The sequence below is a fragment of the Dipodomys ordii genome, unplaced genomic scaffold (assembly GCF_000151885.1).
Source record: "Dipodomys ordii isolate 6190 unplaced genomic scaffold, Dord_2.0 Scaffold43, whole genome shotgun sequence".
In the NCBI taxonomy this organism is placed as follows: Eukaryota; Metazoa; Chordata; class Mammalia; order Rodentia; family Heteromyidae; genus Dipodomys; species Dipodomys ordii.
The window spans coordinates 3,746,550-3,771,315 of NW_012267259.1; the positions used below are offsets into that span (position 1 = coordinate 3,746,550).

At 40.7% G+C, this 24,766-nt stretch overlaps 1 protein-coding gene across 1 annotated transcript in view; it reads left to right on the forward strand.

The window, feature by feature from the left end:
* Positions 1–2,942: 2,942 nt before the first annotated feature.
* Dcc (DCC netrin 1 receptor) overlaps positions 2,943–24,766 on the forward strand; it is a 997,292-nt gene continuing 975,468 nt past the window's right edge. Inside the window, exon 1 of the mRNA XM_013018919.1 lies at positions 2,943–3,531. Within this exon, the coding sequence (XP_012874373.1) occupies positions 3,441–3,531 (91 nt within the window). The 5' untranslated portion in view covers positions 2,943–3,440. The remainder of the gene's footprint in view (positions 3,532–24,766) is intronic.

Consider the following 24,766-nt stretch of genomic DNA (forward strand, 5'->3'; position numbering starts at 1 on the left):
TTAGGGTTCCCATTGACTCCCTCCCCACCCACAAATACACACAAGATAGAATAGATATGTTCTGGGAAAATGAAAAAAATTGATTAATTTATCCCTAAAAATTATGAATTCAGTATGGTTTGTTTTGTTTTTTGTTTTTGTTTTTACCAGTCCTAGGCCTTGAACTCAGTACCTGGGCACTGTCCCTAAGCTTCTTTTGTTCAAGGCTAGCATTCTACCACTTGAGCCACAGCACCACTTCCAGCTTTTTCTGTTTATGTGGTACCGAGGACTCGAACCCAGAGCTTCATGCATGCTAGGCAAGCGCTTTGCCACATTCCCAGCCCCGAAGGGGCTCTCAATACCAGATAACTTGAAAACTATGCGAAGAGAAATAATGATACCAAAATATTAGGGCTCCCATTTCTTTCATGTTCCCATCTTATATTTTGGTTGCCTTTTTCTTTCTGTAGACTAAGTGGGATCTGAAATTATAAGAAGAGAGATAAAGCAGTGCTGTTTCTTCATTGCGAACCAGTAAGTTTTGAGTAGAAAGTATCAAACTTGTTTCCAAGTGAGATTTTGAAATCCAGATGAAGTTAGCTGTTTAGGATGGAAAGCATTTGTGGGAAGAGGAGACAAGAAACTGTAGCTGCCATCAGCTGAGGAGCCAAATGATTATCTAGGAGGTAGAGAAGTCAATGATCTCCTGTAAACACACATTGATCAGTGGACTGCTGGCCTGGGCTACTGTGGACATAAGATCCAAGGGCCATAGACAGGGGAACTTGATAGTTGGCCTACTGTGGGAGTATGCTGAGTGGCATATCTTTAACGAGCCCCAAAGAACACTATCTTCCTACTCAGTAAAGCTGTCTTCCTACTCTTTGAGGACATCTGCTTTACTGAAATAGAGAACCGTAGGACTCTTAAGAAGGGATTTTAATTCTTCCCTCATCATAATCCATTACAACATTTAAGAGAGGATCATGCTTGAGCTCGTTTTGTGTGATCTCACAGAAAGCAAAAATTCTCTCCCAATGGGGAAGAATGTGTGCCCAGAGACCAGTCATCTTTTATAACATTTCTGCCTGTTTGTGAATTCCCTAGGGGTCAGTGGTGATCTTCCAGAATGATCCACAGAGCCCAATCAGATTCTGAGCTGGAGTTGCCAGCCCTCTCTCTCCAGAGGCTTCAACGTTAGCCAGTGGAGGTGTGAATGTTCTGAGGGTCTAATGTACTTCAGAAGGTTTTGATTTAATGATCATGACTATTTCTCTCTTTAATTTTACAAGATGGAAATGATGGCCATACGAAAGACCTGAACACTCCTGTTAGTTTTAGTGACATGAGTGTGTCCCTGGTGGTGATTTTAATCCCTTGCTCTTTGCACATTTTTCCTTCCTCTGTTCAGATAGATATTCCTCTTTTATTCTTTCAGAACCTGGTGAACTTGCATGACACTAAAGAATGAGGCAGAAAGAGAGAGGAGGGGAATCGATCATGTTTCCCTCGTAAGAGTGAGAGGAACCTGCAGCTAAGCATCTCCTTAAGAGAAGGAACTTTTGTCTGGAGTTTGCTTTTGTTCATCATCCTTCCAGGGCAAAGTCATTGGTTTGCAAGTTAACTTACTCAGCTAAAATAGATTGGCATGTGTGTTATTCCAGGACCTACTTAATGTCTGCAAGAGGTGCAAAGAGGAGAGACATACAACTTCTCCTGTCAAAGGCATTTGAGGTGTCATCAGTGAAGAGAAATATGCAAATAAGCTCAGCTGAAAGCAGTTTTCTGAAAGGGCTTTCCAGTTCAGCCTTAAGTCTCCTGCTGGGCGAAGGGGGTGGGGCACTGGTAGGCTGGGGCTAGAGCTAGACTTCCAAAGTGTCTTGCTTGTTCTCTCATTATGTCAGCCACCATACTTACGGTACCTGACATTATGGTATTTTATAATTATCTCTTTATGCCTCTCTCCCAACAACAAAACCAGAAACACAACCAAAATAAAAATCTTTGGGGCATAGATTTAGAATCTTACTAAATCTCTTTGTGTTTCCTGGGGCCCATCAAAGCCTCCTAGATATGGTAAGTATTTTTAAATAGGTTGAATAAAGCAGCGAGTAACGTTTATAGAACAGCAAAAACAGATGAAATAAAATATGCTACCCTTCCCCCCCCCCACATACCCTTATCTCTCCCTGCACCCCACCAAGATGCTAACTGAATCAAGAAACCGTGGTCTGGCCCTTGACTTGGGTATTTCTGGTCCTCAGTTTCCTATCTGGCTTAGAAGAGTGTTGGATCAGGTGGTTTATTTTTAATTAAGGAAAATTCCCTCTTTAAAATGGTGAGAGGAAGGACGGAAGGAAGGAAGGAAGGAAAGAAAGAAAGTCAAACGCCTCGTCCACTTGCGCTAGCTTCAACACCCACCTTGATTTTTTTACCATCAAATAATTGTCTGAACGTGGAGTGTCCAGAAAAGAGAAGAGAAGAGAAGATTGCCGCTAAGCTCCCGGAGGCAGATGCGCCCTATGTCTCGCTGCTTCCATTGACAAAAGTGACTTCCCACGCTTGGCCCACAGAGGGCATCTCCGCGCGTCCGCGGGCAGCCCGGGCGCAGGCAGGCTGGGAAGCGGAGCCTGCTCCGTCCGCTCCGTGCCTCCCGGAGCCTCGCGGCTCTCCGCCCCCCGCCCTGCGCGTGGAATCTTCTGCCTGATCCAGTTCGTTTCCCTCCGGTCTCCGCATTTTCCCTTCCAGCCCTCCACTTCTCCGGATCAATGGATAGTACTGTTCCAACTCTCAGCTCACACGCTGCTGGCGGACATCCCAGTAACAAGTGAGAGCGCAGCCCACCCATCTCTCCTTCGCTCCCCGCGTCCCCTCCGCTCCTCTCGGAAGCCAAACGAACAGCGTCACCGGGCTCTGCACGGATTTGCTTCTTTTTTTCCCCTCCCTCCCACCTCCCCCCCTTGCTCTCCAACTTTACCCAACCGACGACATGGATCCAGCCTCAACCTTTTAGTGCACAGTCAGCTCCAGGATTGCTTCGCTGTCTTCTGGATTCCTCCGGCACATTCGGTGTATGGATGACTCGCAGAGCGCCGGCTTCCTTTTGCTCTCTCCCTGCGTTTCCTTGACTTAGTTTTACAAGGCTTTTTATTATTATCTTTTTAAACCCGGGCTCTGGATCTCGTAGATTGAATGGAACTTTTTGCTGTCGCTTTTTGCTGCTGATTTTTGTCAGTGGACCGAGAGAAAAGGCTTGGGAAGACAGAAGAGGCACAGGGGAGGTGGAGAAAGAGGTGGAGGAAGAGGACGACGAGGAAGAGGAGGAGGAGGAAGGCGAAGGGGCTCGGCGCGCACGCACGCGTGTGTGTGTATGTGCATGTGTGCATGTGTGTGTGAGTGCATGTGTGTGAGTGTCGCCGCTGCCCAGGACCCCTGGCTCCGAAGGTGTTGGCTAAAATATGGAGAATAGTCTTGGATGTGTGTGGGTACCCAAGCTGGCTTTTGTACTCTTCGGAGCCTCTCTGCTCAACGCGCATCTTCAAGTCACCGGTAAGAGGTTCTTTTCCTTTCTTCTCGTTGCTTCCCCGGACCCCCTTCCTCTTCTCCCATTTGGCCAGAGTAGAATTCGGGTGGAGAGGGAATAAGATATGGGGCGCTGAATGCCCCCCCCCGCCTATTATGGATGATAAAAGCCAGGCGACTTTTCCCCCTCGCTTCTGGGGGTGGAGGATGTCGGTGGCTGGGGAGAGCGAGCCGCGTCCCTTCGCGCTCTCTCTCCTTCGCTCTTTTTTAAAATCCAGTGCTTCTGGCATCTTTGCTTTTTATTTTTTTGCAAATACGTGCTAGGTTTGGAGAAGGAGCAGGCTGGGGTAGGCGTTGGAGATGTGGTTGAAAAGGAACTGGGTTGGATTCTGGAAACCCACAAATGGGGCTGTGGACTGGGGCTAGTGGAGCCAGCGGTGATGACATGGGGAGGGGGGGGTGCTTGGAAGAAGTCTGTGTGGGCTGTAGCTGGCGGGGGTTGTTGGTGAATATCAACGCCTCTGAGATTAGATTTGGGGGGGGAGGGTTGCTGATTGAGCATCTGGAAAGGGACAGTGTGTGTGTTTGGGCACTTGGGAGCAGGGGCCCGTGATGTTTAAAGAGGCGCAGCGTTGCCCAAAGGAAGCAAGTGGGCTTTATTATTATTTTTTCCCCCTAAGGCTCAATGCAGTGAGCAAACTAAGTCTCCAGATATCCAAATGATACCTTTAAACTCTAAATGACTGCTATTTGGGAAAACGCCCCCCCCCCCCGCCCTGGCACAGGCAGTTTCTATTTTTTTTTTTTTTTACATATGCCCAAAGTGTTTGCGGGTTGGATCAGGCTAAAAACAGGAGAAAGGAGTGAAAGAAGGTTGCGCCAAGCTCCTGCAGTTTCTGGGCACGGAACTGAGGGCTTCAGTGGCCAAAAGAAAAGAGCAAAGTGACTCCTTCTAAGAGTCACCGGGCAAGTAGACAGGCAGGGGTACAGGGCGCAGGGCGCAGGCCGGATGGGGAATGGGACGAGACATAATTCTTGGAGCCTTCAGATCAATCCCTTCCCCGCGGACCTATGCCTAGATCTAACGGAAAAGACGGGCTCCCGGGGACCAGGTGTTGGGTAGGAGTGCCCCAACCTGCGTCTGGGAAATTAATTAGGAATAGAATTAAATCTCGGTGGCCAAGTCCTCAGCCTCCCTGGAGCCCTAAGCCCCCGCGGGCATCTGCTTTCTTGTCTTGTGGACTTGCTGAATAGCCAAGGGTTGCAGAAAAGAGCTAAGGAAGGAGCCCCTCCAGGGCTGTTCGCCCAGGGATTCAGGCAGTCAAGCACCAGAGCCCACAGAGGTTCCCCCAAAGCCCTGAGCGGGCCCCACGCGCGGGAATACATTTACACTTATAGGTGGACTTCACTCTCCATCTTCCTTTAGCCAGACAGAGCGTGCTAGTGTAAGAAGTGTGTGTGTATGTGTGTGTGCACGCGCATTTGGTTGGCGCATCCCTGGACCTATGCGCTTGGCTGCCCTGTGTGCCCATTCCTGTTCCTCTCTCTCGGACCAGTCCCCTCCTCCATTGCTCTGGTCTCTCCCAGAGCTTTGTCCTGGGCAATTACTTCCGCAGAAGGTGGGCGGTAGAGAGGGAGGTCATAGAATCCTCTCTCCATAATGAATAGATGAAAAAAAAAAACTCCCCCCAAAACAAAAAAAAACCTCCCAGCTGGAGACCTGCAGGTACTAAAGCATTGCAGCTGAGACCCTCCTCCTGCCGAAGATTGACTTGGCAGTCGGTGGCCCTCTGGTAGAGCCCCGTGGGCAGCAGAGGGGAAGATGAGAAAGGCATCCTTCTCTGGGTAGCAGGGCTGCAGAAGCCTGGGTGACTTATGGTTGTGGTGGAAAATATTGCATTAGGCAAACTGTGTGAAAATGGGCAATGATGTCTTGTCCATTACAGGGCAGTGTTTTGAATTCCTTTCAAAGGAGTGTTGTCTGGCAAAGTTTGGGTTAGATGAAGGAAGAGGGAATCAAGGTATATATATATATTAATCTCGAAGGTAATATCCTCTTCTTTAAATTTGTTGTGCAGAGTGTCAGAAGCATTTATCTGGTATTGTTTTAATTTCCTCAAAAATGTTCTCGTCCTGGAAAAAATAATATGACTGGAAAAGCAGATGAAAATATGCACCTACAGGGGATTTGCTGGTGGATAGTCTTGTGACCGTTTTTAAACCACCTGTGTAAATCTTTTCTATTTGCAAGAGAATTGTAGTGTAGTTTGCACAGATTTCAGGAAGTGGAGGGTCTTTTTTTTTTTAAGATACTGATTATTTGAATCACTATCTCAGCTTTCTAAGTACTACCCTTTGCTTCCTAGCAGTTGTTCCTCTTGGGAACACCATGAGGAACTGGAGATAAAGAAAACATAGTTCACTTTAAGAAAGGACCAGTAGGAGGTGCCCTTAATAAGGCCAAGTGTCTAGTTCACTGGCAGTGAAATTCACAGGCAGCAGAGTGTTCTAAAGACTTTGTTGATTGGTAACAAAGGATTATGGAGAGGAGCACAAAAGCACAGGGCCCTTCCCCTTTTCTAGGTAAAGTCTGGAGCTGCTGTGTGTTTGTAAGGAGATGCTTATGACTTCACAAAGGCCATTTGGGAACAGTGTCAGCCAAGGGTGAGGCTGATGATGAGGGAGGAGGGCAGGCAATGCCTCTTTACTTGGTTATCTTCAGCATGACATGAGCTATGGGCAGAGGCACCCAGTAGATCCCAGGATCTCAGGTAAGGTGGGAGTTGCAGATGTTAGTTGTCACTGAATGAAACAGGACGTATTCTCATTCATCCGTTCTATGCCTATGTTTGATCCGCATTCTCTGAGAGTGCATGGATATGCAGAGTGCAGTTTGCTGTTTATCCTGTCCACTCACATCTCACCCCTCCAACCGGAACAGGTCAGGTTCTCACTCTGGGTTTACTGTGGGGTGCAGGGAGCATGGAGGCAGGCGAGGGCCCCCCGGGAAAGGCCAGCAGGCCAGTAGTCTGGAAGTGTAGCGGCATAAATCACCAGCGACCTGTCACAGTATCCATTTCCTACCCAGCAGCAGCTGCCCTCTGAGTTATGAAGCATGTGCAGTAGCCACCACATGTGTTATATGTGAATATATTAGGTTCAGTGCATTTGCTTTAATGCTCTTAAAAGCTGGGCTGGCGTGAGATGCTGGTAGGCTTTCTCCCCGTCCTCTGGAGAAGAGATTTATGACATCTCAGTGTGTATGACTTACATTTATTCGCTGGCAAGTTAACCTCGCTGCCAACTTCCTCATTGTTTCCATGGAGGAGGAAGCACTTTAATCCTGTCTCAGTTCCTGAAAGGAGCTCCACCTAAAAGTTCTCTTAGAGCACAGGGTCTTTGCTGGCTGTGGGTAGAGAAAGTATGACAAGGAATTGGCGGAGGTGCTCTGTTTGAGGAGAGGGTATTGCATTTCTCCAGAGAAGGAGAAGAGCAATATTTCTCTCTGGCTTCTCTTCTCATTTCATGAATCTCAGTCTTAGGCTCTACAAAGGTATATGATTAGTTCCTGCAATGCTGTCAACTGCATGGAGTAAAAGGTCATCTGATCTACTATGATCTCTCTTTTCTGGACAAAGGCTCTAATTTTGGACAAAACATTTTTTTTTTTACTCTTGATACCACATGTTGAATAGAAGTGCTGCAGTGTTTGTACTGACTTTCTTTCCATGAGAGACTCTGCTTGAAGATGACACTTTTTAACCCATATGGTCCATCATACTATTTCTTTGGAGACTTTATCATCCTAAACTTTGTATATGAAAAACTTCTTCTACCCATCAGGATAAAATTGTAAAAGAAAAAAAAAGAATTCAGTTGTTTGGAACATTGTCTTAGGACACAAATGTACACATTCAAAGATGAAATGATTTCAACCCCTCCTGTATCTTCTCTTCAAAATATATAACTCGGAATGAATTTCAGTGACTATAATTATGTACAGGCATTCTTGTTTCTTTTGCCCTGGACATTGTACTTTCCATCACCATACATCTGACATGTATTAAAATCATAAGATTAACTATTTCTAAATTAGGAATATGTTTGGATCCTTTCTCCTGAATATCAAAGATGGATTCATCCATCTTTGATAATTATTTCATAGATGAACTAGGTATATACGTTTTAGGAAAACTTAGCTTTGCTTGAGTGGCAAGAATCATGACCTAAACCCACTGAGGACTGCTATGTTAATTAACTAAAGATTAATAAAATGTCATGTGATTCTGGAAAAACAGCATAATCCCTTAAGTGAAATGGGAATTACTATGCACATTTACAATTCATAAAACTGTCAACGTGGCGTCTTGTATTTTCTTCTCTCTTCCCCAGTTTCCTTATGATGCTGCAGAGGATTTAAGAATTTCATGGGTTGTCATAGCAATTATACTCTAATGAATCCTACTAGCTTGGGATCTCACTAGCTCATCACTGAAACAGTGAACTAGAAATCAATACAGTAGCCAGTGAGTTGCTTGGCAGACTTCTGTGGGCTGCTTGCAGCGCTCTGGTGTCCAACCTGAAGAATCTTACCTCTTCCTCTACGCCAGACAAAGTGCACACTATCACTTCTTACAGCCCGCCTGATGCATCCTCGAAAGCCTTTAATACCGGAAAACCAGATCCCTGATCTACAGGCACCTGCATTATACTTCACAAAACTTTTATCAGTGTTTTTATTTCTGATAGAGAATGAAGCTGTACCCTAAAAATCTGGAACCTCTTAGTGACCTCTTAGCCAACGATACTGAAGTTCTAAGACCCACAAGCCTTAAGAGGAGACCACAGTATGAATCCTGGAAGAGTAAGATATAGCAACCTAGGTGTGCTATCTGTCCTCAAAGGTTGGAATAGTAGGACTTGAATCTTTCTCAAAGTTTCCCTTGTCAGAGATCAGAGCATTTTGTAACACCATTTGTAATATCCATGGCATGGCACTGACCCAATGGATTTAAGAGCTTTTTCTTCAGAAGATCTCAAGTAAAGCAAACTATGTCTGTAAGAAAAGATAAACAATCCAGATGAGTTTTTTTTAATGGGAAAAATTAAATTACATGTTACATATGCCACGTAGGAGATAGCAAGAAAATGTAAATTATTATACACTGTTATAATTACAGCACTCAGGTAAATTGCAGCACAATTTTATGCCACACTTTTTCTGCTCCCACACAAGCAAGCACATTGATTCCTTATATGTCTCACATTCAGCACTGTTCTAACATTAAGGAATACAGGTTGGCTGATTAATGATCAAAACTGCTATAAAGTCTAAAAGTACTTTGACAGATTTTGCCTGAAGTCTAAAAAACAGTCCCCTTTAACTGAGTTGTTAGGTAAAACTGTTTTCCTTTATAGCCTAGAAATGCCTAAACTTTGTCTAATGGTATGATTTAGAAATGCATAGCAATATGTAAGATTAAATATGCCTCTTTTTCACTATTGCTGGTAATTTGTCAATGGTCATACCAGCCTCTATTGCTTTTTATAAATAGTTTCAAACAGCCATATTATTCACAGCTTTCATTTCTTGGGGAAAAGTCAAACCAGGAAAAAACACAAATCATTTTGTATTTCTTAATCATATTTTCAAGTCAATTATTATTACCCGAGTGGAAAAAAATTCCCTTTTCTGTTAAATTCCTATAGCTCACCGCCTGTTACCTACTTCTGTTTTCTGTGTTATCCTTTGGCTTAATTTCATATATCTGAATTCCATGACTTCTTACCTGCTAAATTATTTCATAGTTTCTAGGGAGGAAGGCCCTTTAGTCCACTGGTGATTATTACAATGGAACTTAACAGAGCTATTTATTGCAAGTTGGAGACTTCTTTCTTATTCTTTGCTTTCTTTTAAATACTGGCTCTTGCCAGAAGGCTACTCATGAGACTCTCTAGGACAAAAATGTTCCATGGAATTAATTGAAACTTGATGATGTTTTAATGAAAATACAAAATGGCTCGAGAATTGTGGCTTAATAAGAGGGCTTATCAATATAACTTTATTCAGGACTATCTAAAGTGTCCTTAAATCTACATTTACATTTGTGTAAGAGAATGAATTAAGCACGTAATATAAGTGAGATTAAGTCAAGCCATTTGTCTTAGTAACTCAAGGTTCTTGTTAATCACCACATTTTTACATTTCACTAGCATTTCCATAGCTCTCTCCCTTAGCTTCCTTTTGTGAAATATGTAGAAACACGATTCCCCCTTTTGCAGATCCAATGTATCAGGTTCTCTCAGGATTCATCTTCTGTGACAGATACTTTCTGAAGATACTGCATCATATGGGACTGTGTACTTTTTGAAGTGGCTTCACATACTTTATTTAGACTTTTATTCTGGATTGTAAAATATACTTTCTTATGTCCATCTGAAATTCTTTCTTATGTCTATCTGAAATTCTTCCCTGCCATATATATATGTATGTATATATATACACACACAACAAACACACAAATATACATATATTTGTATATATTATGTGTAAATACCTATGTATATATAGACTTAAATATATATAAGACATATAGAGAGAAACTTAATAAATATATATACTTAACTTTTGATTTGCTTTGAAACAGAGAGTGAGTTTTGTTTGGATTTGCCTAAAGTAAAAGAGGAGTTTCTAAATAAGAACCCAAGTCTCTTGAAAGAAGAGAAACTCTTAGGCTCATTTAGACTGATAGGGTTTGTGGCATGTCTGAAATGTAATATCGACTTGGATAACACGTGTTCTTCATACAATTTAGTTTTAATTGGTAAATGAAAGGATGGGCTAGATAATTCTGGTTGTATTACTTGTTTCAACATTAAATAATTCAATTTATAAATGGAACATACATGTTGTATCTGGTGCAATTGATAATAGTAATATTAATGATCATGCTAACAGTGGTAGTAAAATAAATAGCCCTGAACTCATTAGCAAATCTCTGGATTTTATGTTCATTGATCCATTGATTTTTGTATAGTTTTGCTACAAACACACATATGTCATTAATACACTTTTTTGCTTTGCCTCTTGTGATTGTAATATAAGAAATACAACCTATGTATTATACTCTGACTTTCAATTTGGCTAAATTTTAAGCATTTAGGATTCATCTGTGCAGGTGTGTAGATGGCTATATTTCAATCACCCTATTATTTGATATTTCTTGATACCAATTAAGCATAACTCATTATGTTTTACTGTTGGTAGATGTTTGAGAAGCCAGATGTTTGCTCTTGTCAACAGTGGTACTTTGAATGTTCAAAGCATCCATGTTTCTCAGTAAGACTTTGACACCATGCCCAAGGTGCACAAATTAGGAGTGGAATTGCTGAATCATGAAAAGGATACCTTGACTTTTAGGAAATAAAGACAAATCCTATCTATTAACACCCTCCCCCCAGAAGAGTATAAAAATCTCTTTTGCTTCATGTCTCCACCAACACTTGGTATTTTCATTTGCTTAATTTGCCCTTCATCTGGTCGATGTGAATTAACATCTCATTATGGGTTCAATTTGCATTTCCCTGATTGCTAATAAAATTGAACATTTTCCCCCCATAAATTTATTGGTCATTTGTGATTTCAGCAAGATAATTCTATGAGTCAGTTCCTCCAGTTGAGCATCCCTTTTGCTTTTAGAAATGGATAATATTGGTGATTGTTGTTGTTCTGTATTCTGCAACATATTGCTTTGGGGCATAGATGTTCTTAGTAGGGTGAGTTTGGGGAAGTGTTGCTTAATACTGGACCATGTTTACTTTATTCTGGGCTTTACTTAAATACCTTCCTGTATGTATTCTCTTTTGATCTAACAAAGACATCCTTTATCACTGCCAGAACAACACTTGCCTTGTCAGTATCACGACCCTTACCCCTTATTACATCTATGTAGAGAATCACAGAGTAGCAGGAGGCTAGAGTAGCAGGCTTCTTCAGAGGCACATTAGGAATCTCTTGAATATGAGATGGAACCAAAGGATCGTGGAATAAGAGAGCCATAGTGGTCGATACCAAATCTCCCTTAAAAATCCTGATTAGATCATTTGACCTTAAGTGTTTTTCCAACGTAAAAAAAAAATGCCCGAGTCCAGTTGCACTGTTAAATTTATGGCATATATGCTTGTGGATTTCAGATAGACACCTGCACTTGGATGTGTGTATCCTCCTCCAGTTTTTGTTTGGGTTCTCAGTGGTTTCACAGTCTCCTGTGGGAGAGGCTAATGAAGGTCCCTGGGTGCAATAAAGCATTGGATATGCTGGAGGTGGGCTGGTCTTGCTTGCTGCCTTCTGTGCTGACTCATTAGAGATGTGAGCCAGAGCCGAGACATCTAAGCCAACCCCTGCACTCCAGAGCCTCCCCTCCATTGTTCGCACATCTTTGCTCAGCCTCATGGGATCCCAGAAGAATATAAATTAGAGAGAAAAATCTGCAAAGCTTTGCCTTTCATGTCTAATGTCTGGGCAGAGCTGTTCCCTGCAGGACAATTTCTAGTTATTTTCTCTCTCTGGTTTGTGACATCTCTAGGGATGCCTTGTTGACTGTTTCCCTTGGGAAACTTCGTGGCAGCATATCAGTTTTTGCTTTTGAAAAATGTTTCCCACAATGCACCTTAGATAGTAGTGTTGTAAATGTTCTTCTCAACGCTCCCGTCATCTGGACCCTGGGTCCCATTTTCCCCTTTTAGTGATTCCTCTCTTCTTGCTGAGTCTGGTTAAGTAACTCTAGCCATAAATTATCCTTGTTTTCCTGCACAGTCTTTCCTTAACCAGTCCATAAATATTTACTACACTTAATCTTGCTTTCATAATGTTAGGGTGTTTTATTTTCCTGAAGCCACTCTAGTTTGTTCCTATCTTCTCAGTAATCAGGAAGCCCCAAATGTAGGGAGAATGATAAAAGGGGTAACACTGACCAAGATACCTTGTACTCATTGTACTACTTATAGATAATAAAACACATTAAAAACAAGTTAAACATTATGAAAAAGAACACCATATCTATTGTGCTTTCCTCAGTAAGATCTTCCCTGTCATGCATTATAAAATAGAGATTCAATGTAGACTTAACTTATCCTGCAGGTAAGGGCATACATTTTGTCTCTGAAAACAGGTGTGCTCTTTTTTTTTCTGGTAAGACTTTCAATGCTTAACATAATCATTGGCATATTATAGGGATCAAATAAGATTTCAGATTTGATTTTAGACAGAAGTGACAGGGCATTTACCAAGGGTTCCAAAAAGATAAATGAAAAGTTTCAAAGTATTTCTACCCTCAAAGGGCTAATTGTCAAGTGGAGGTGACAGACAAATAACACAGCTAAGTAGCAAAAGGCAGAACAAAGCACTCATTAAAAAGCAAGGCAAACAAAGTGGGACCAAAGGCAAATATCTAGAGCAATGTTTATGCATTCTGTCATTAATATATTAATATTATCCAGATGGGCTGACAAAGTCAATTCTCCCATGACTGCATCCTTAGATTGACTGAATAATAATAAAATCAGGCAAGAGCATGCATGTACTTGTCAATTTGTCAATCATGTTCAAATGGTGCCAAGCAATAGGGAAGAATGAAGGTATCACACTTTCTCCTATATATCTTGGTGATGTGTTGCTGTAAACATCCTTTTCTCCGTATTTGTTAAATGTTCTAGGTGCCATATTAAGGTAGTGATGGAGTTTACAGACCAGAAATATAAGCATGGTAGTAAAATAAAAATATAGAAAACCTGTCATTTCAAATGAAAGAGGGCTTTGAAGGAAAGTCAGTATTGTCAGGGATCAAAGGAGGCTACCCTGAGAAAGTTGTGGTTAATACCTTAAGAATCAATTAACTTCATAAAGGAGAGAAGGATTTCAGAGAGCAGGGAATAAGAACTTAGGTAAGCAAAGTAGGTGCAAAGACCCTGTGGTTGGAGGAAAGACAGTGAATCCAAGCAGATCAGTCTGTTGGGTAGCAAGAGACTTAAGCATGGTAATAACTCAGCTGAGGCTTCAAACACCTTAGCATCCTGTCTTGTCAATGGCAGCTTCTTACGCTCAGCAAATATTGGTTGAGCAAATCGAAATGAGTTTAGATCAAGGAGCCTTTTCTAATCTCAGCACCGTCATTTTACAAATTTAAGCAAATTACATAGGCAATCCTGACCCTGATTTTCTCAGGTGTCCGATGTGAATTTATGAGTCTATCTATCCTACATATATAATGAGAGGTTATGTGGTCAGAACTAATGTAGCCTGGGAAGAGAGACTTCAGGAAGTCTAAACAGCTGACAAATGCCAATAATTATTTTGAAAAAAAAAAAACATGTGTGCTTTCACTTTGAAAGCTATCCCTGGGCAGAGGGGGAGCAGGACTTCGGCTGTTTATAAGGGTATGATTGCCATTTCCTCATCTTATGGCCTCTAGTAGACTGTGTTTACTGATGGTTCTGGGTGAACAAAGAGAAAATTACTCATTAGAAATTTAAGGTTACTTTCTGTGCTGTATGTTCCATTTCTCAACATTATTTCATCAAATTTGTTCTCTTTGCTGCAAGCTGTAAGGTCATTCAGGAGTCATGGACGGAAATTTTCCTAGTGAGTGAGTCAGTCTGCCATCTACTTGTGAACTTTACAGAGAAACCAGCTTCATAGTCCTCTGGTCTTTGGTCATGGTGAGAGAAGTGGTGTACCTTAAGGAGAAAAGCCTACCAGACAATGGACTTGGTTAAAGCAGTTAGGCTCATCAGACCTCACCATGCCCAACTGTAAAATGGTCACAAAATCAACCCCTGCTTCCCAACTCAATTGGAAACCAAAAAAATATTTCCAGTAGGCATGTAAAGTGTGTTTCCAATGCCTTGTAGGTACATAAAGCATTTCATATATACTATTAATCCTGAAATATGTAGGCACAGGCTGCCACTCTAAGTGCATCAGTTTCTTTTTTAAGGTGATGTACACAGAAGGGTTACAGTTACATAAGTTAGGTAATGAGTACATTTCTTTGTTTTTCTTTTTGTCAGTTGTAGGACTTGAACTCTGGGCCTGGGCTCTGTCCTTGAGCTCTTCAGCTCAAGGCAAGAGTTTTACCACTTTAGCCACAGCACCACTTCTGGTTTTCTGCTTGTTAACTGGTGATAAGAGTCTCATAGACTTTCCTGCTGGGGCTGACTTGAACAGCAATTCTTAGATCTCAGCCTTCCCAGTAGCTAGGATTTCAGGCATACATTTCCTTTTGAACAGTATCACTTCTTCCCTCCTTTTCTCCCAGTTTTTCCCACCTGACCCCGCCCTCACCCCCACAAGTTGTTTAGTTCATTTTCAACATAGTGTCTCGTGAGTACTACTGCTACATTTGTTCATCCCTTGTCCCTCCCTCTTACCCTTCCCAAGACAGATAAGCTAACAAAAAAAGACAGAAGATACAGAAAACAAAAACTGTGACAAAGGAAATAAAACAAACAAAATCCAAATGCAAAATAACGAAAAAAAATCCCCTTGTTTCCATCTCTTGGAGTTCATTTCAGTGAACATCATTTTATAGGCTCAGATGCACATAGCTATTGGGCCTTTATGATCCTCTCCTAAGAATATCCTCCTTTGGTCTCACTGTGGGAGTGTCTAGAATCCTGTATAATTTATCATGTCCCAGTGTATTTTTTTGTCTCATTGTTATTATTTTAAAGGCTTAGAAATAAAACCAGATCGACATACTCCATGGGGAATTGTGGCATCAAACATGGCTTAGTAGTGGGCGCTGGTTCATGTCGTTGCTGAATTAGAAAATAATAGGTCCAGCTAATAGGCTCTGATAAAGTGTAATACTGATCACACTTTGTACCCTATCACAAACTCCTGTGAATTCTGCATTCCATCTTCTTTCTGGTTAAGTCAATGTATTTCTTTCAAACCCACTGAATAGCAATGCCTCAGTTTGAAGGCATAGAAGCTAGTTCTTTCTTGGCTAACATACAGTCCTGGGTATAATTTGTCCTCAGGCTCTTTGCTCCAGAGCACTGCTAGTCATCTTGATTGTCCATCAATTTTCAGCTTTTCTTCCTCCCACTGAATTTAGAATCTGAGGATTTTTCAAATCTGCAGGTGATTCTAATATGCAGCCAGATTTGAACGCCATTGTTACATCTTGTTCTTGCGTTCTTGTGTCATCTATGGACCAAGAGCATCTGCATCACCTGGGTGCTTGCTAGAAATGCAGAAGCTCAAATGTATCTATAAGACTTCCTGAGGTCGAGTCATTGGTGATGTAGGATCACTGCCCTAGGGAACCCTTGTGTTTCCTAGTCTTCTAAGTACTCATCCAGTTAATGGGGAAAATGTTCCATGCGTCCTTGTTCAGCCTCAGCTTGAAACCTCTTTGGAAGGTTTTAGTGTCAAGATCTGGTCTTGCAATGGCAAGCTATGCTAATATCAAAGACCCCTCTGGTTTATGGTTATGTGGCTGATTCATTTCACAGAGGCCAGGAAGTGCTTCAGTCACCCTCAGATCAAAAATTCTTTTTGGGTGTTCCATATACCTCTTTCCTTCTTTTCTGACCAGTGTTCAAGATAAGAAGGCCTATTTCAAAAAGATATGGTGGATTTCATTTCATATTTTCCCTACCCTCTACTCTCCCTTAAAACACACTCTGGTTCAGGGGAAAGGAAGGTACTTGAAAGAGACACTGGCACCCTGGGGCCTTTCTGCTCCCTCCTGCCTCTGTCTCCTCAGGTCTGAAGCTGAAAGAACACACATGCTCAAAGTGAGACCCTGGTGGGGTAACCCCATACTGCACCTCACCTTTTGATTGGGAATGGTCTTCAGGGCATGAAACAGACCAAATCTTCATTTTCCTGTGCCTCTTTGGCAGGGGAAAAGGGGAGTGTAAGTGAGTTTTTTTAAAAGAAGAGTAAAGCTTTACAGGCAGAAAGCTAGCTCAGTGTGAGGTTTGGAAAACGTTTGCTCTGCACTGCCTGAGAAGAGCTTTAACTGGCATGCTCCAAAATCAGAGCCTCGCAGAAGAAGGGGACGTGGGGGCTCAGCTGTGCAGACTGAATCAATCTGAATGAAAATCACTAGTGTTTCCCCCTGGTGAGCGAAGTTCTGCTTAGCTCATGAACTGTAGGCCCTTCTCTGGTCCTGTGAGAAAATGAGTAGAGCTTTTGTGAAAGGTTATGTAAGACTGCTGTTTTCTCCCCCCAAGAGTAAAATTCTATTTATAGGCAAGTGAACTGCCTCTCAAGGGGGGAAAGAAATGCATTTCCTAGGCTATAGCTTAGGAAAGAGAATTTAATCAATAGGCTGAAAAGAATTAAGGGAACAAGAATAAAATCCAAGGCAAGAGGTAGTAAGAAGTACCTCAACCACGTGTCTGGATCATTGAGTCCTTACCTTCCAATCCAATGGAAGAATCACTAAAGGCTCTTCAGTTTTAGCCCATTATTTGGCCAAAAAAACTACCCAAAACAGCTGATTTTCAATATCAGGGTATTTTTAAGGAGTAATACCTGTGTGAGATGTATTTAGTTTGTGTTCCATAGTGCCTAGTAGAGATCCTTGATTTCCATATAAGGATTATTGTTCGGATTACACTGCATTTTAAGTTACCCTTGTATATGAGCTTAACAAAGCTCAGATAAAGATTGGATGAATTTTTTTCAGAGTTGCTGAGTTTTTAACTGCAGAGAGGTTCATTTTTTTTAATTCTTTTCACTCTACTCCCTTCTTTTGGCTTTTTCTCCCTTTTACATGCTGGTATTTTATTGGCAATATTCCAGAGTACTTGTAAGAAGTTCAAAATTAAGGAAATCCTGCAAATATGTAAAGTCTGGAGTTCACCATCCCCTTAAGCTCTGGTGCTACTGCATCTACGTCTGAATATGGAAGAAGATGAAGAGGTGAATAATTATTTCCCACACGATAATCCCAGGAACAGGCTCTGCATTTGCCTTAGGAGAACCATCCATCCCTAAGGACTTAGAAGAATCGAAAAACTGAAATGTTATTATTTTCATTGACGTCCGGAAGCCAAGACAAGAAGGCAGAGATGAGAAAGGCACTGCAAATGAAACAAGGACAAAACTTATATATCAATTCCATGACCAGATGTTAGAGGGCTTCGACAGTTGTTTTTGATGACTTTCATCATGTACCATTAAAAAACAAGAGTCCAAAGAAGGTGAGTAATTGCAAACTAAGAATAGGCACCATGAAACTGTTGAATATGCCTGGGCAAGGGTGGACAGCATAAATCTTGGCTGAATAAAAATTTAACTGTATGATCGTAATGAGGATTCAGGAGCCTCATTCATAAAATTGGAAAAACAATTGTTGAATCGATTGCACTTAAAAGTTCATTCACTAAAAGACGATTGCAGTTCTTGGCACATTGTGAGCACTGAGCCTTTTCCATTTTTATCCAACCCTGCCACAGGTGTTAGGGAAATGTTTGCTGTATGACCTATCTGGTGGTGGATCTGAGAAGTATGTACATACACAAACTTCCTCATTTCTATTAGGATGAATAAACTGACTGGAAAGTATAAGATTTAAGTATTTCATATATGAACCCCTACCCCACAAAAAATGCAGAACCATCTGGTCATATACTGTTATTTTATTAAGAATCAAATGAACAAAAGATGCAGGAAGAAGAAAGGAAGAATTCAAAAGGCTTCTTGAATGGAAGGAATGAGCAAGGTAACAGAAGAGGAAGGAAGGATGTCCCTGTAGACACTGTCCTTTAGATGTGCAGGCTGTGGACGACAAGAAGGATGGCAGCGCTTGATTGCTGAGAGCAAGCCACCCGCTCCACAGCTTTCCAACAGCTGCTGCCCTGTTCACTCGTCTCTTCTCAAACAGATGTGTGATAAGGCTGGGAGAAGAAGGCAGAGAGAAATGACAAGGTCATCTAAGAAGTAACTGTGGCAGCATAAATAATGTAATTTTAGAATAAAGAGGCTTTTCCTGCAAGGCTTTCTCCTAATAATTTTAGGGAAGTCTCAAAAGAACAAATTGCTCAGAGAAAGACAGATGCTATCAGGCAATGTATTCCCAACTCCAATCTGGTAGCTGAGAAAGCAAATTTAGGCCTTCTACACTGCTGGAATAAGTCCTCTAGTGAAAATTAATGTTTCTCTCCATTTCCTTTCTTCATAGCTTCAGAACGTATATAGAAAAGTTTGGTTAGGGTTGCCAAATCCTTTTGGATGAATGCAGCAAAAATGTTAATCTGTTAAGTCTGTTTTCTGCTTGTGTTTTAAGCCAAAGAGTGATTATCCCAGTTGCAACTTAGATAGTTCTTCCTTTATCTTTTCTCTTAAAATAGCCCTGTAAGCTTATGTTAATAACCTTAGTAATAATTAATAATTAATCCCTCGATACCTCTTAAGTGGGAAGAATAATTCATTTATCTCACATGTGTTTTGTTTTATTATTTTTCTGTAAGGTTAAGAAGGCTGCTGACTTGTTATTTATTTACCTGTTCTGGAAGGAAAAACTAAGTGTGTTATTAATTCTAGAGGATTGTTACCTATTGTGAAATGAACACATCTGATGTTTATTTCTTAAACTCACCAGTATATATGAAACACTTTTCAAAGCAAGGACTTTCCAGTAATTTGCCCTTCACATATTTCTGAACTAAAATTCCCACCCAGCATCCCAATCTTTATTTCTAATAATCCAGAAAAAGGAACCAAGGCTCTTTAAAAAAAACAAACAGCTGATTCTATGATTTAGGCAAAAAATATACTTGATAAACCTGGAATATTTTGCAATGCTGGAAACTAAGGAAGAAAAGACTTTAAAAAATCATTGAAGAGAGGAAGAAAAAAACACCAATTATGATGGAGTTTGTCAACACAACACAAAAGACATAGGGGAAAGTTCTCAATGGTCAAATCTGGAACAATTTGAGGAAGAGTGTTAATCAAGTAAATTCATATTATAACACAAAAAAGAAATGTTAGTGTCCTTATTGACATAAATATATGAACAAATAATGGAAGCTAAGAGACAAATATATGCAGAAAAGTTGCAAATAAATATTTCACAAGCAAGGAGTACAACTCCCAGTTTTTTTCACCATTTTTTTTTAAATCATGAAAATACCGTACAGAGGGGTTACAATTATCTGGGTAAGGTAATGAGTACATTTCTTATCAAGCATTGTTGCCTCCTCCTTTGTTTCCCCTTCCCATCCCCTCCCATCTCTCCCCCCCTTTGCCCCCCCCACCCCTCCACACCTCCTGGGCTTAGTGGCTTCTTTCTGAAGAAGGCATTAGTCAGAGGAAGTAAAGAAGAGTGTCACTATGTGGAAACCTGACAAATAAAACTAAGCCAGGTGATCAAGGTCATCATCAATAGAGAGAGATCATATCAACAGCATGTGTCCCTACGATGAGAAAGGCACTTAGCACTGTTGTCTCCCTTCTTCAAACCCATAGCCCCTTTCTGCTGAGGGAAAAAAGGCAAACCCCATTTGGTATTCTACAGATTCCTTAGAAGTACTCCTCACCATATAACAATACCTTATCAGTATTGATTCTGTGATTCTCATAAATGTGCCACATTCATGTAAGCTGTTAATAGTAAGGAAATAGTGTGGAATAGTAAGGAATAGTATGGAGGATATTGAAATTCTGTTCTTCACAATATTCTGATCTTTAAAGTGGTTTAATTTAAAAGGGACTATTTCGTTTCATAATCCAACTCAACTTGCCTGTTTCTCATTAGTTGTTGTTGTTGTTGGTGGTGGTGGTGGTGGTGGCAGTGGTGGTGGTGGGTGGTGTGTTTGTGTGTGTGTGTATGTTTATGTGTGTATGCCAGTCCCGGGGTCTTGTACTTAGGCACTAGCTGCTGTCCCTGAGCTTCTTTTGCTCAAGGCTAGCATTTTACCACTTCTGGCTTTTTTGGTGTTTAATTGGAGATAAGAGTCTCACTGACTTTCCTGCCTGGGTTTGCTTCAAACCATGATCTTCAGATCTCAGCCTCCTTAGTAACTATTATAATAGGTGTAAGCCACCGGTGAGCTCACACTAGGTGTGAGCCTAGTATTACCTCTTTTTCTTTAAGAATATAATGCCAGTCTTACATGGTTATTCTGAGAATTACAGAAGAAGTTTCTGGGTTTTTTTGTTGTTGTTTTCTCTGCACATTCTCAAAAATGTCAGCCCTTCATCATTCCTTGTAGGGATCTGAAAAATGTAGACACCTGGCTGTACCTCAGATCTACTGAATCATTGTCCCCAAATGGAGCAGAAGAGGGTAGAAAATGATACTTCTAGCATGCTTTCTATACTATAATACATGATGCATTTTAAAAATCATTCTTTCCTTGCATTACTTACTGACTCTGCATAATTAGTGGTAACACTCTATGCACTGAATCAATTTTTGAGCTTAGTATAGGCCATGAAGGAGGAAGTAGACTTGAGTTTAGAGCCCAGCCATGGACCTTTCTAAATGGGAGGACAAGGGCATGATCATCTGCCACTGTGGGCATTAGCTTCCGCATCTATAACACAAAATATCCATCCACACTAAATTCAGAAAAATGTGTGTCAATTGTTTAGCAAATATTCTAACATGTAGAACTTCAGCAGCCTGTTTAGAGAATCACCACGCACATGACCTCAACCATAACACCTTCTACTGTCTCAAGCAGATATTTAACCCCCTAAAACTCATTCCTTGATATGTTTCCTAGAAGGCATATATCAAGCTCAATATACTTTGGTGGGCATTGTCTAGCAGTTTGGTAGATGCTAGACTTTCTCTATGATCTCATGGAACCCCCGTTTCTTGCATTATGACCATTATCTCTTGGCTGGTAACCTTTCTTGTCTGGTATTCTGTTGTTGTGGTTATTGAGTATAAAGTCATCAAAGCTCAATAACCTTTCAAGTACCTGACCTTTCCCTATCCACTGACAGTGTTTTAATGCTGCTTTGTTCTCTGCCTCTTCCTCTGAACACTCCTTTCTGTACATGTTTCTATATAGAAGGCATTGAAATACACCTCAAAGAGATGCTTATGCTTACTGAACTAATATGCCCTAGTTAGTCTTATTGGACATGTGAAGGACAGAGAGGTTACAAAAAGTATAGTGATGGCTAATATTTATGAAAGACATTTGGCTTAAAGTCAAACATGGAAGATGTTGCTTATGGGAATATTTAGCAATGTGCCAGTTGAAAGACTATTTCTCAGATTCTCTTGCACCTGTGAGAGATTTCTTGGGGATATCAGACAATGGTTGGTCTGCTGATCTTAGAACCACTCCACTCTTCCTGTTGATTTCTTCCTTCTTCCCGGGCTTGAAATTTTTGTCATAATCCTATATGAGGTCAGCTGTTAAGGATAATGAGAAGATACTTGAGACAATGAGGATTTCTCACGTAGCTCTGCCATCTTGGAACTGATTGCCTTATCAACTAGTTATGTGAAGAACTCAACCTCCATTTGGTTTTAAACTGCTGTAATAGTGCTGTTATGTCCAACCACACAATCATAACTGCTTACGCTTTCATACGGATATTTACTCCTCAGGGTAAGACAGTGAGGGAGGGACTGTCACAAGATGAGAAAAGTGAGGTGATCCAGTTTCCCCTTAGTTCTATGCTCATACATTGCAGAGGCATAAGTCAAATCCTGGTTCCAAACATGTGAACTTAGAACCATGTTCTAATTCCTAGACAAGCAGTAGAGTTGTTACTCAGTTATTGTTGTGTCTATGATATTCATTTCTCTCCAAATGCATGGTATTTTCCTATGAGCTATTTGTTATTTAGACACTTCTAGATTATTGAGTATCTAAATAAAAACTCAATTTTCTGTTAATCATTTTCAAATGTCACAGTTTTTACTAACAAGTTAGAAGAGACAGCCTCATGCACTTTAATTTCCTCTGAAGAAGAAATCCACTGCCACCTTATGAAAGACTAACATTCCAAGTACAGCTTTGGAATACTAATGCCCTGCCTTACCAACTCAGGCTCAGCTCAGTAATTCACATATGTTGCAATTTTTCTTCCATTGTAATGTAAAGGAATTTCACATAGTTTTGATAGATTGTGTAAATTAGGCCAACAAAGTGCTGTGCTATGTCTTCATTAAAATAGAAGACAGTAATAATGCAACCATGTAACATGGTCTTGCAGGCTTTGAGTTATGAACATTCAATAGTGTCTCTTTACTTGTGCTTAAGTTGGCATTTGTGAGCAGCATATAATCAATTAATCAATAACCCAATTTTCTCTTAAAGAGATGGTGCATCATTAAAAAAAAAAGAGTCAGAGACTATTGTATGATTTTTAGAAAAAGAGCTGTTTCAGCAAAGAAACTTGTTTGAAAAACATGGAAAGCCTTTTTCAGGGAGGATGATTTTGCTTAACTAAGCCAAAGCGAAATTGGATACAAATGTTCAGTTCCTGAATCCATTTTATTATTTTGCAACTGCTGGAAGGGAAAGCACCAATTTTGTATTGCTAGTAAGATGGCATTGTTTTTTTTTTAATTTTAAATTCATGATTAGAGATGGGTAAGTGGATTTGTGTAAGCGAACACTAAAATAAACTAATCCTAAAACTTACAGTTTAAAAGCTCATTTCATCCTATTTCTTACAAAATTTTGGTGCTCTAAATTTATACTATTGCTAGTGAGTCTAACAGGGTACCCAGGTAGTGAGAACCAAAGCTTCTCACTTGCTAGAACGGACAGCCCTGGCCCTTTCTATGTGTATACATATTTCTTTCTTTGTCTTCATTATGTTTTTTTTTCCCTAAAATTTAGATAGTTCTCATGTGAAAACTCGAGGACTATGGGATTGTGTGAAAGTGGAGGGAGGGAATGCTCATGATCCCTCTGTGAGTATCACTGTCATTGCTTTAGTTCAGTATTTTTACTTTTGTCTCTTTCTCTAGCTTCCACAAATTATGCCTGGAGAGAGCTTTTGTTTGTATTTATTTTACATTAAAATATGTAGCTGTGTTTTCTTTCTACAAACCAGAGACACGTATCTAGGAAAAATAAAAGCTTCTTTCCATACTAGGTTACCAAAAGACATGATTAAGATAAAAATGGTAGCTGGGCATATTGGTACAGACATGGAATCCCAGAATTTGAGAATCAGGCTACCCCAGGCTTTGTAAGTCAATAAGTAAATGGGTAAGCAAATAATAAAGTAGAAATCTTCTCTAAAAGTAGATTATGTCCAGGAGAGACATGTTCATTCCATGTGGAGGAAAAGTATTAGTTCTGAGTCCTTAGAAATGCCCAATCATCCTCTAGTATCTTACTTCTAAATGTACAGCCTGTGGACCAAAATCAACATCATATGGGAACTTGTTAAGAGATGCAGACACTTGGGCTGTCTCCCAGAATCTATGTGCTAACAACATCCTGCAGGTAGTGTGTCTGCAACTCAAACTGAAAAATGCCACTCTAGCTGTAGCATGGTTCTTACCATATTGTAACACCTGCGAGTTGTCCTGACTATGGGGTGTGAACTGTGGGGGTGTGTAGAGAAGAGCCACTGTCATCAGAGTTTACTCATGTGACTCCCACATGGACTCCAAAGGGTGGGGTGCTGGTGGCTCAGCCCTGTAATCCTAGCTATTCAGGAGACTGAGATCTGAGGATCACAGTTCAAAGCCAGCCCAGGCAGGAAAGTCCGTGAAACATTTATATCCAATAAACCACTAAACAACCAGAAGGGGCCCCGTGGCTCGAGTGGTAGAGTGCTCGCTTTAAGCTGAAGAGCTAAGGGACAGCTATTTCAACCATTAGTCACTAATCACATTTAATTTGATGGTAATCTTCTAACACACATAAACACTTTCTTCCAATGTGTCTTCAACTGTGTCTTGACCTGCAATGAAGAAGATAACCACAAATAGCTTTTCTTTATTCCAGTTCTTCATTTAGTGCTTGGCTGTGCCAATACTGTGATTAACCATGGAAATGATTATAATAACTCTCTTTCCTTGGAGATGAACATGGCTTGGGATTTTCTTCAAGGATGACGTCACAGACAGAGATGAGGTCTTAAGAGTCTATGAACTCTCTACTGGCAAGAAAGCAAGACATTGCTAATTTTTTTCTTTCTTTTTCTCATGGCCGTAGGTGCTATTGTGTCTTCATTTATCCCCAGTATTTTATTAAATAGATCTTGATGCATCAAAAAACACTTCTTAGCCAGGTGCTGGTGGCACATGTC